Source organism: Protopterus annectens, chromosome 13.part0 (assembly GCF_019279795.1).
Source record: "Protopterus annectens isolate FY-2018-M chromosome 13.part0, PAN1.0, whole genome shotgun sequence".
Taxonomy (NCBI): domain Eukaryota; kingdom Metazoa; phylum Chordata; order Ceratodontiformes; family Protopteridae; genus Protopterus; species Protopterus annectens.
The window spans coordinates 1,276,221,945-1,276,235,416 of NC_056747.1; the positions used below are offsets into that span (position 1 = coordinate 1,276,221,945).

Consider the following 13,472-nt stretch of genomic DNA (forward strand, 5'->3'; position numbering starts at 1 on the left):
CTTCTCTAAATCTAAAGCTGGCTTTGCCTCTGCTGTCCTGCAGGGCCTTATAGCTGGTCCTAATGCTATATAAATCCATCCTCCCAGCCATAGCTTTGGGAATCTACCCAAATGTAGTGATTGCAACAGTGAAACACGAAGAACATAGTACAGTTGTGTACACTTACCATAAATGTAGATGTTGGAGTGTGTTTACTGTTGCAGTCCTCGTTACCCTCCCTCCAACCCCCTGTTTTTTTCTCTTTCCTCTTCTTTCCTTTACTATGCTTAAAAACCTTTTTGGTGTATTTGCATTTGTTTGGAGGTATATTTTTGTGTTTTTAATTACTTAAATATTTGGCTCCCCATTTGGGGGGCACCTGATATCTGGGGCAAGAAAAACTGATGTAATGGCGTCGGCTGGATATTTTATACCCCTGACGACCTGACATCATGGAAGAAGGGACAGCAACCGATGCAGGACCCAAGACTTTGTTAATCAGGCCGACTGAGGGCAACCTGCCAGCAGATTACCCAAATGTAATGACTGCAACAGTGAATACACTCGAACATCTACATTTATGGTAAGTGTACACAACTGTACTTTCCAGCCATTTGGAAACAATTCTGTACCTTACCTGTATACAAAGGAGGTAACTCCACTGACATCACTAATTTCAGACCTATCGCTATTCTGTCACCACTCTCTAAAATCCTTGAAAATGTATTCACAAACAAGTTTTGGAATACTTAATTCAAGAAAACCTTTCTCCAACTCAACATGGTTTTAGACCTAAGCATAGCACTACCACTGCCCTACTGTCCTTCCTTAACACTGTTTCCCTAGCCAGAGATGACAACAAGCTTATCTCCTGCTTATTCTTAGACATTTCAAAGGCCTTTGACACTGTATCCCATCCTCTTCTACTGCACAAACTAATTTATATTAACTTCCCCCCTTCTACTGTTGCCTGGTTTGCAAGTTACCTCTCTGATTGACTTCAAGCAGTTAAATGGCACTCTGCTCACTCCCCTCCTCTTCCAGTTAAAATGGGTGTCCCCCAAGGTTCCATCCTTGGGCCACTACTTTTTAATATCTTTACCAATTCTCTCCACTCCTCATATCCTCTCTCATCTCTAGTCCAATATGCTGATGACCCTACAGTCATCACTATTGCTGACTCACCCTCTGAACTCATCTATGCCACCCAGACTACCTTCAACTCAGTTGAAAACTGGCTCTCAGAAAACCAACTAATCCTTAATCCCCCCCAAAAAAAAGTTACTACTTTTTCTACCAAGAAAACCTTAACCAGATCAGATCCTTCCTCTCAATACAGTCTCTAAATAACACCCTAATTGAGGTTGAATCTAATACAAAGCTATTAGGAATTATTATTGATGACCAGCTCAGATTTGACTTACAGATCAACAACTGTGTCAGGAAAACTCATCAGAATCTAGGTCTTCTGGATTGCAACAAAACATTTCTCTCCAGGGAAGCTAAGATAACTCTTTCTCATTTTTACCTGTTACCCTGTCTACTGTATGGTTGTCAAATTTTCACCAATCTAAAGTCAACTCTCCTTGCCAAACTGGAATCAGCTTACAATAAGATAGCTAGATTTGCTGCCCGGCAAACCTGTAAGTCCCATCACTGCCTGTCTCTGAAACAGTTAAACTAGCTTGAATTACCTCACCTGCGCCTTCACTCCCAGCTCCAGATCATTCACTGCATCCTCTACCAATCTTCCTATTGTCCAGCTCTTTCTTTTCTAATCTCTTACTAGTCACATGCTAGACCTCTCTGGAGCTCCACCCAAGACCTTTTATTAACTCACAAACCAAAAACTAAGCTTGGATGTAATCTTTACAGCTATAATCCCACCAAGACGTGGAACTGCCTCCCTCTTGAAATTAGTTCCAACAAACAACTGAAAAAATTTAAAGTCGTTACTAAAGAATACCTGCCAAATAGATGGACTTGCCACTGTTTTCAAACTCCATAAGCAACAGTACTACTGTACAACTCTACTATCTGTCCTGTCTGTGTTTTATAAATTCCTTACTTTGACATATTCAGATAACCTCATGCTTTTTACTACTTTCTAAAGATAACAGTACAGGGAGTCGGCTGTTATTTATTGTGTTAATATGTGCATTATGCCTACTGCCAATTATTGTTATATGTCTACTTGGCTGCCTTATTTTTCATTAGTTTATTTTCATTATTTTGTTAATGTATAAATTCTAGACTTCTACTATTCTACTGCTGTTTTGTTATGTCTTTATGCTTAATTTTGTTTGTATAATCTGTATGGAGTTTTTGTCCCAAGGCCTCTGCTGAAAAAGGGCTACTTGGCTCTGTCGGACTAACCCGATCAACAAATGTAAAATAAAATAAAATAAATGAAGTACTAGAAAATCATATATTAGCAAATGGAAAAGATTTTCTAGTTGGTGCTAGCAACATAACCAGCACCATGCATGTCTAGTTGTTCTCTGGTTTTACAATATTTGTGTGAGTTACTATCCTATGACCTTTCTTACACCTCTATCAAAGTTCATTTGTCTGCCATTTGAGTATGTCTGGCCATGAATTCTCCTCTTTCAATGCACTCTTATGTCACAATGTTGTTGAAAGGGGTTTTGCATAAGAAACCTCCAAGGAAAAACAGTGGTTCCTCCTTGGCATCTTAACGTTGTGTTAGAGAAGCTAACAGTTAGTCCATTTGAACCAGCTAATTTGGCTGATGTGTGGTTCTTAACATGGAAAATTGTTTTACTGATTGCTCTTATACCTCTGCAAGAAGAGTATATAACTTGCAATCTCTTATGGTGAGTCCACCCTGTCCAGTTTTCCACAGAGACAGGGTTTCTTTGAATACTAATCATTTTATGCCTAAAGTGGTTTCCAAGTTTACTTTAAGCCAAACTATATTCTTGTCCCCATTTTCTTTCCTGAACCCAAATAATGAGGGAGAAAGGATATCCTATATCTTGAATGTCCACGTACAACTCAGGCAGTGTCAGATATCCTATATCTCGAATGTCCACGTACAACTCAGGCAATGTCGGATATCCTATATCTTGAATGTCCAGATACAACTCAGGCAATGTCGGATATCCTATATCTTGAATGTCCACGTACAACTCAGGCAATGTCGGATATCCTATATCTTGAATGTCCACGTACAACTCAGGCAATGTCGGATATCCTATATCTTGAATGTCCACATACAACTCAGGCAATGTCGGATATCCTATATCTTGAATGTCCACGTACAACTCAGGCAATGTCGGATATCCTATATCTTGAATGTCCACGTACAACTCAGGCAATGTCGGATATCCTATATCTTGAATGTCCACGTACAACTCAGGCAATGTCGGATATCCTATATCTTGAATGTCCACGTACAACTCAGGCAATGTCGGATATCCTATATCTTGAATGTCCACGTACAACTCAGGCAATGTCGGATATCCTCTATCTTGAATGTCCACATACAGCTCAGGCAATGTCGGATATCCTATATCTTGAATGTCCACTTACAACTCAGGCAATGTCGGATATCCTATATCTTGAATGTCCACATACAGCTCAGGCAATGTCGGATATCCTATATCTTGAATGTCCACTTACAACTCAGGCAATGTCGGATATCCTATATCTTGAATGTTCACATACAACTCAGGCAATGTCGGATATCCTATATCTTGAATGTCCACGTACAACTCAAGCAATGTCGGATATCCTCTATCTTGAATGTCCACGTACAACTCAGGCAATGTCGGATATCCTATATCTTGAATGTCCACGTACAACTCAGGCAATGTCGGATATCTTGTATCTTGAATGTCCACGTACAACTCAGGCAATGTCGGATATCCTGTATCTTGAATGTCCACATACAACTCAGGCAATGTCGGATATCCTGTATCTTGAATGTCCACGTACAACTCAGGCAATGTCGGATATCCTGTATCTTGAATGTCCACGTACAACTCAGGCAATGTCGGATATCCTGTATCTTGAATGTCCACATACAACTCAGGCAATGTCGGATATCCTATATCTTGAATGTCCACATACAGCTCAGGCAATGTCGGATATCCTGTATCTTGAATGTCCACATACAACTCAGGCAATGTCGGATATCCTGTATCTTGAATGTCCACATACAACTCAGGCAATGTCAGATATCCTATATCTTGAATGTCCACATACAGCTCAGGCAATGTCGGATATCCTGTATCTTGAATGTCCACATACAACTCAGGCAATGTCGGATATCCTATATCATGAATGTCCACGTACAACTCAGGCAATGTCGGATATCCTGTATCTTGAATGTCCACGTACAACTCAGGCAATGTCGGATATCCTGTATCTTGAATGTCCACGTACAACTCAGGCAATGTCGGATATCCTATATCTTGAATGTCCACATACAACTCAGGCAATGTCAGATATCCTGTATCTTGAATGTCCACATACAACTCAGGCAATGTCGGATATCCTATATCTTGAATGTTCACATACAACTCAGGCAATGTCGGATATCCTATATCTTGAATGTCCACATACAACTCAGGCAATGTCGGATATCCTATATCTTAAATGTCCACATACAACTCAGACAATGTCTTGACACAACAAAGTGTGCGTTATGTTTTTCCTGGCGTATCTTTAAAATCTGGCAAGTGTTTGTTATGCTCTCTACTAAGTTTTCTTAATCATAAACCCTAGTCCACTCTGAAGTGTGCTACTTTTACCTCCCCCAAGCCTCTCTGATTGTACTATTGTAAAATAACTGCCTGTTGTTGTCTTAATGTTTACCCTAGAATTTCTGCTTTTCTCTTTTTCTAGTTAAACTCTACATTTACCTTCACTAGCATACTGCAGCTCCTGCAAAATGGTGTCTACGGGATTGCAATTGGTCAGCACAGTCTCTAACAGCAAAAACTTTTCTCTCCCAACAATTAAACAGTGTAGGTTACAAACATAAAAAACATTTATTAAGCTCTCTTTTTACCATGCTGTGTAACAAAGCAAGTCACCATTTCGGTCAGCCATAGGGCTCTTTCTGCTTTATTTTTTTGCCTCCTTCCCCTGTAACTAAAGTAAACTGATTCATACATTTGTCTCTCTGACCCTAAGTTTTACAGCTATACCTTGTACCTTTGTGGCTTTCTAACACTCAGACATAGATTCCTGTTTGAAAGGTTTACGTATTTGTGTGACATTTGAACAAGTAACCCTGATAAAAACCTCAAAATTGTATACTGTTGGTCTGACTTTCCTACTAAAAGTAAGTAAAATTAAAATGCTGAGTGCAGGTTTTAGGCCCTTACATTCAACTTACTTATGGTGTGGTGTGGTCCTGCCTGCCCCGCTTGGGCTCGCTTCGCTCTTCTCCCACCCCCCGAATCCCACCCACTCCAATTATCTTCAAATTTAGACTTTCACCTCATTGTCTGGTCACTCCCACAGCCCCCTCCCACCACCATAACTTGTGCTCTCACCCTTTTGCTCTTCCCCCCTTGTCACTAATCTTCCCATTTTCCCCGCCCACCTTGGGCTGCTTCCTCTGTGGCTTGCCTCTCTCACATTTAACTCTTTCACTCCCTAGCACACCTATCTCCTCACATACTCACTATCTCCACCCCTCAATATTGTTCCTTCCCTCACGCTGCTTATTTCTAGACACCACTCTCCCCTAATATATTTCTTTATATTTTTCCCCTATAACATTTCCCCTCCTTTTCCCACCACACAATGCTATCATTACTGCTTGTTTCGCCCACTTCTAATCTCACTAGCTTTAAGCACTTTGTACCACACTGAGCTCCATATCTTCCCCCCTTCCCCCACCTTTCCCAGACCTCTTCCAACATATAACCAACCTCCACTGACTATTGCCTCCTCTCTTCTGTCTCTCCCCCTTTCAATGTCTTAAATTGAAACTCATGGCCTACCCCGCTCTTATTCCTAAGCCCAAACTCAAGTAACCCATTCCCCTTACTAACCACTCTCACCTTTTCCATCTCGTCTTTGCTCTTCTGGTTTCTGGTGACATCCATCCTAATCCTGGTCCCTCCTCTCTCTCCACTCCCCTCCACATTCATCTGCTGTCCCCCCAAAAACATCCTCAAATATCTCCAACCTGAAACACCTCTCTATCTCTGCAGTGAACATCCAAAGCCTAAACAACAAAACATCCGAACTTCACGTATTGGTGACTCACCCCAACATTTCATAAACCTGTATGGATTCTCACAACTGATCACTACCCCTACCCACTACAGAAAAAGTGCTACTGGTTCCATAATTGACTGGATCTTGACCAATTCTCCAAACAACTATTGTAACCCTTCTACTTTCCCTGACTCTGTTAGTGACCATTCTCCCATCTCTATCTTAAGGCACCCTCCTCATCTCTCTAAGCCCCATCTCTACAGAGATTGTAGGAAACTGACTAACTTTTCCCCTGAAACATTTAACTATAGACTCTCTGCCATCAACTGGTCTTTCCTAAAAACTCTCCTGCTCAATTATGCTGTTACTAAATTCAACCACATTTTCCTTGATGTCCTAAACTCTCTTGCCCCAACTTGCAAAATCAGACTGAAATCTAATTTTGCACCCTGGCTCTCCAAAGCTACTCATGCTTTGATGCATGAAAGAGATGCTCTATGGAAAAATGACAAACCACTAAAACTCCCACCTTTCTCCAAGGTTGCAAGCAACTCAGAAATCATGTAAAAAAATATTTTGGATAAACACCAATATTTCACTAAATTTCAAAGCTCTCACCCAAAATGACCCCAAGTAATTCTGGAGTACTATCAACTCCCTGCTCCACACTGGTTCTCCTACCATCCCTAACCCTTTCCCCATCACTCTCCTCTGAAACTGCAGACTTACTCAGCAAACACTTCATAGCATCTGTAAACAACTACCTTCTAGTAACTCTGCTCATCCCAACTCTTCTGTGTCACCCTCACCTCCCCCTTAAACCTCTATGCTCCTCTGTCTCTCAGCCTTTTACCTTGCAACCTGTTTCTACTAAATACATCAAATCCCTGCTTCTTAAAATAAAACCATGCTCTCCCTCCAGTTATAAACTTCCCCTTCAATTTCTGAAAATTGCCGCTGACTCCATTGCATACCCTGTATCTGTCTTAATCAACTGCTCCATTCAGGAATCTACCCTACCGGAAATATGGAAATCCTTCTATACCACTCCTATGCACAAAGGTGGCAACTCTGTTGAACCCTGTAACTGCAGGCCAATTGGTATTCTCTCACCGCTCCCTAAGATCCTTGAAAAATGTATACATACTCAACTACTGTCCTGTCTCATTCACGAAAATCTCCTCACCCCCTCGCAACATGGTTTCCGCCCTAAACACAGTACCTCGACTGCCTTACTATCCTTTACTCAAAAGGTTGCAAAAGCTGGGGACATCCTCCTCATCTCCTGTCTATTCCTTGATATTTCTAAAGCCTTCAACACTTTTTCATCCCATCCTTCTTAAACTCTCAGACCTAAACCTCTCTCCTTCTACTCTTGGCTGGTTCCAGTTCTACCTGACTGGCAAAAAACAAGCTGTTAGATGGCACCAGGCTTCCTCACCCTTCCTTGCTGTTCAAACAGGAATACCCCAAGGCTTCATAATTGGACTGCTCATTTTTAACATTTTTACAGACACCCTACAGTCATCCTGCATTCTCTCGTCTGTAATACAATACGCAGACGACTCTACTCTCTTATCTATCTCCAATACACTCTCTGAACTACACACACTAAAACAGAATTCCTTTATCTCTGTTGAAAAATGGCTCAGAAACAATCGACTAATCCTTAACCCTAAGAAAACTCAACTCCTTCTCTTCCTACCTCAGACACTCTCTCACCTTAAATCCAGTTTTTTTCTTTCCTCCCTAGATGGCACCACTAATAATTGATGACCGACCTAAATTTGACTTGCACATACAATAGGCCATCAAAAAAAACCCCCAAAAACTTGGACTACTTTATAGGAACAAAAAAATTCCTCACTACTGCCACTAAGTGCACTCTTGCACAGGCATCTCTCTTACCTAGTCTTCTATACGCTTCCCCCATCCTTACTAATATCCACACTACCTCAGTGCAGAAACTGGATAAAACATACAACAAAATTGCCATATTTATTCTAAACCAACCACTCTCTTCACATCACTGCCTCTCACTAAACAAACTTCAGTGGCTGGAATTTCTGCACCTTCTCCTACAATTGCAGCCCCACACTACCTTTTCCATACTCAACCACCCCTCTGCCTGCCCTGCTCTCGCCTCCCATGTTACTCCCTACCCCCCCCCCCCGCCCCGGCCTCTCCGGAGTGCTGATCAGCATCTTCTTTCAGTTTATAAACCCAAAAGGAATATTGACAAACTACTTTACAAACACACTGTCTCACTAAATTGGAACAAACTCCCTCTCCATATTAGATCCAACCTTTCCTTTCCCTGTTGTAAAAATGAGCTTAAATCCCACCCACTAAACTTGAAATTATGCGTTGCCTTGACCACACGTAGTCTTAGTCTGTCCTAATGTGTAACCTGTTGCATCTCCTAACTTTCTTTCTCTTTTAGTAACTTCTGCCTAAACTAACCTCCTAAACCCCTCAACTCTGCTACTATAGTCCCCTTCTTTCTGTCCCCCTCCCATTCTCCACACTATTTACCCCCCTCACTTCCTAGCACTGTCTATACACTGTCCTTCTTTTGAACAACAATTATCTTTTTGTTTTTACTCTCATATGTAGTACATTTTGACCACTGCTATCAGTGCAACCCTTAATGTTCATCATTTTTTTCTTTTGTTTTTCTCTTTATAATTAATTTCGTATTTGCAGTGTTTTTAATAGTTTTTGTCCTGTATATTTATCTTTGCTTATGTTTGCTGGGGCTGTTTCCCCTTGGGTCTCCGCTGAAAATGGGTTGCTTACTATCAATGCAATGCAAATGGCTAATAACCTTTTCTTTTTACAATTATTTTGTATTGTGATTATTTAATATTTGTATATTGTCGCTTTATCTTTACTTATGTTTGCTGGGGCTTTTCCCCTCGGGTCTCCACTGAAAATGGGTTTGTTTTCAAACTCACTTGGACTAACCCGGTTAACAAATGTGAAATAAATAAGTAATTAAATATTTCAGGTCTTTGGAGTCACTGTTCATTTCTTGTGACGGTAAGAAGGGACAGCATGTTCCAAAACAGGCTCTTTCCAAATGGTTGTCTAAGACTATTACGTTTTGTTATACTCACCAGAACAAAACTATTCCAGGCAGATTCAAGGTTCACTGTATATGGGATTTGGCTTCATCTGTAGCTTTTTGGAAAGCACTGGATTCTAGAAGTATTCTAGAAGCAGCAACTTTGTCCTCTACATATACTGTTATAAAGCACAATAAGCTTAATTTCTTCTCAAAGACTAGATTAGGCTTTGCAAGGACCATTGTACAGAGACACCTGGATTCTTCTCCTTCCACCTCCCAAATGTAGTAATGTAGGGTAATCTACCCATATAGATAAGGTTGCTGCATCAGTGATCAATATGAAGAATGTAATACAGTTGTGTTAGTATCTTACAATAACAGTAGATTTTTGAATGATCACTGCTGCAGTAGCCGGTCCCCCCCCCCCTTTGTTTTTTGGTGTGTATTTTTATGCCTGGGTGTGAACATTTATTTTTAGTTATTCCTAACCTTGTTCTTTCAGGGCTCAGCCTACATCTCTGTGCTGGAAGAAAGCTCTGAAGGGCTTTATGATCAGACTTGTCTTTTAGTCAGCTCCACTTGAGCTGCCTAATAGTTTGGGCATGTGAAAGGTGCCCTGAAGCTTTGGAAGCTGGGCGTCTGTTATGTCCTTGGCCAGACATAACCTTTATAGCTAAGGCTACTGCAGCAGTGATCATTCGAGCATCTACTGTTATGGTACGTTTACTTAACTGTCCTTTTCAGATCCTTGTATGACCTCTCTGCTGATGTGGACAAGTTTTTAAAAACATTTGGACATGATGTAGTGGTTGTGTCTTGTAAGGCGGCAGCTACGTGTTCTGTGACTCCAGGGGGGGGGGGGATCAGTGTTGTACTAGAAGCCTTCTAGAAGACTGGTGTCTCCTCCTTGGTGTCTTAACTTTGTGTTAGAAAACTAATGTTTGCTTCATTTGAACCAGATCACTAGGCTGACCTGAAGTTCCTGACATGCTCTGACCTCTGCAAGAAGAGTATCTGAGCTGCAAGCTCTTATGATAGGTTAACCTTTTCTCATTTTTCACAAAAATAAGGTTTCCTTTGAGAACTTATCCTTCTATTATGCCTAAAGTTGTATTCAAGTTTACTGTTAGCCAAGCTGTCCATCACCATGTCTTATTTTCAGAGCCTGCAAATGAGGAAGAAAGGTTACTTCATACCTTGGATTTCCACGGACAGCTCTGGTACTGTTTTGACAGAAAAGAATCTTTCAGAATGTCTGATTAGTTGTTTATTTCTGGTGAAGGTAGTAAGAAAGGACAACCAGAGACAAAACAGACTATTTCTAAATGGCTGTCTAAGGCTATTGTTTTTGTTACTCCTGCCACAACAAAACTATTCCAGGCATGGTCAAGGCCTGTTCTAATAGGCCCTTGGCTTCTTCTGTGGCCGCTTGGAAAGGGTTGGATTCTATAAATATTATACAAGCAGCAACTCCGTCCTCTTTGCATACTTTTACAAAACATTGTAAATTAGATTCCTTATCCAGGTATAGGATAGTCTTTGGAAGCTAGCCTGCTGTTATACCCTTGGCAGGGCATAACCAACATAGCTTAGGCTATTGCAGCAGTGGTCATTCGAACATATACTGTTAAGCCAAATTTACTTAAACAGCAATAGTTTCCACTGCTCCTTCAAATTCAGCTGTTTGCTTATAAAACATCATTGGGTTTTTGTTTGCAAGAGGAGTGCTTTTCTCAGATCACTGCTTATTAAATCTTACAAAAAAAAAAAATGAGTTTCACATCAAAACATTTTAAACTGTTTAAAACTCTGTCTTAATCCCCTTTCTTTTTCTTTTTAATATTGACATTCAAAAAACAGTCACCTTGTCAGAACGTCTCAGAATGTTCTCACAGTTTAAACGACTGACCACAGGTCATGGCTGTTAACTATTTTTGTTGACGCCTTAATGAAATAATTTGTAGAGGTGTTCCCCTTAACCGTAGTTTATAGAACAGCTTGAAAAAGCACACACGTATACAGGCAACTTGTCTGAGAGGTTAATTATCAGGTTACAACCACAGAATCTGCAGTTAGTTTTAAAAAAGAAATAAAAAAACACCAAACACTGATAAAACAAAAAAGGAAGCACACGGTCGATAAGACTTCAGAAATAAGTTTAATTTAGTGCTTTTGTCAGTGATATACCCTTGACTTCCTCAGAATAAAATAATGCCATTAACAACTTCCTTTTATATTCAGTCACATGACTGACTTCAATTACATTCACACATTCGAAATGAAAAATATGTCCTAAATAACACAGATGGATAAAATACATATATAAACACATTATATTTTTATATGTTTTAAAATTATTACTCAACACCACCATAACCCTACGAACAACAAATAACTAATGTATTGATAAAACCAACAATAGAAAATTGAGTGAACAGGCTAAGAAAATTGCATAATATAGATGTATACAAAAAAAAAAAAAACGTGAGCATGTAAACTCATACACACATAGAGACATTCCCAGTTATACTCTCCTATAAATACCTCTCCAAGAATTGTAGTATAAATGTATTATAAATGAAAAATAGGTTTTAGTTTTAGGAACCTTGAAATAGATGTCACTTCATTAAGTCGAGGGGGGTCAGCTGGCATTGACTCTCAACTGCTACATTAACTCTTTATATTCTAGGAATAAATCAGTGATCTTTCTCTTAAGTTATTTTCAACCCGGTCAATAGTTGAGAATTTAAACTGGTAACCAGGATGATTGTGAATATGCTTTGCCAAGGCATTATTCATGTTCCCTTTTTGTATATCATAAACGTGTTGGTAAGTACGTTTTCTAAAACCATTAATTGTCTTCCCTATGTAAAATTGGCCACAGCATTGACATATGGCTGTATACACTATGGCTTTACTACAACAATTAAATTTGTGCTTTAAAGTGATTTTCCCAAATCCATGAATGTGAACAGTCTCACCCTCAAGAATATAGTGGCATTGTGGGCAATGCCCACATTTTTTCATCATACCTTTTTCGTTGTTGTTTTCCCATCTTCTTTCTAACAAATTCTTAAAACATAGGTCTTTTTTGTCAACAACTACTGATTTTTCTTCCATCTTCCTGAAGTAGTCATTTTCCATCCCAAATATGACCCAGTTCTTGGTAATAAAGTCCTTAATGTCATAGAACTATGTTTTAAAGAAGCAGATTCAGCACAGAGTTTCCTGACCTTGCATTGTCCATAGACAGCTGTGTACAATGGTGCAAAACACATGCACACACACACACACACACACACACACAAAACAAAGCAGTTGGTGAGTATATAAGTTTTACTAATATATTTCTGAGCAAAAGAGAGAAATAAGGTATACTGTTTTGCAAAAGCTCTGTTCTTATAGCAAAGTTAGAAGCCTGCAGAAATGGGTCAACAGTGCATATGAACTTTGTTCTATTTCAGTCTTGTGATGTTTGCTGTCAAGTAGAGTTCTGAAAAATACCCTAACTTGTCCAAAAGATGTACGTTTGTACCTCCTGTTAAGAAGACTCTTGTCATTGCTTATTCACAACAGACATGACAGGTACTCAGATTTCTTCTTCCTATTTTACTTTTCTAGAGCAGACAAAACCTTGCAAGACATTGTTTATAAGCTGGTTCCTGGACTTTTTAAAGGTATGCTGGTAGTTTTAAAGTTAAATTTAAGAATGTACTTAAGTATTGTTAAAATAATTGATTTTGTTTGTTTTCTTTAAACACATACAGATGAAATGAAGAGGAGAAGAGACTTCTATGCAGCTTACCCTACAACAGATGGTAATATCCTGAAAATAGTTTTGTTATATTTTCTAGTATTTCCTGCTTGTGTGCTTGCAGTGCACATTTTCACACATTTTAAATTTCATTGGTTGCTGTCCCATTTGTGACTAAAATTGTGGCTGCAGAGATCAGCAGGTTTAGCTTGAATAGTCTCATGTGCTCAGTAGGTGCGAAAGTTGGGGGGGGGCAATCGTAGATAAGGGATGGGCTCAGTAGTACAGCTGTGAATTCTCCGAAAAAACAGCCATTTTGGTTCCTTTTGCCTTTTCAGTTTGTACAGTGAAGCAGCCTAGCCATCATACACAGGTTGTATTAGCATCATAATGTCAATAGTATATAGGAGAACCCAGGGCCCAGGCAGGAGGTGCCATTAAGTGTGGAACAATATGCTTCTTTCTCA

General features: G+C 39.7%; 1 protein-coding gene across 2 annotated transcripts in view; it reads left to right on the forward strand.

Annotated features, from left to right (window-relative positions):
- The window catches only part of PCGF2 (polycomb group ring finger 2), a 718,202-nt gene that overhangs the window by 461,503 nt on the left and 243,227 nt on the right, over positions 1 to 13,472 (forward strand). For both annotated transcript variants that reach the window (XM_044055286.1, XM_044055287.1), the window contains 2 exons: positions 12,873 to 12,928; positions 13,019 to 13,069. In XM_044055286.1, the coding sequence (XP_043911221.1) occupies positions 12,873 to 12,928; positions 13,019 to 13,069 (107 nt within the window). The remainder of the gene's footprint in view (positions 1 to 12,872; positions 12,929 to 13,018; positions 13,070 to 13,472) is intronic.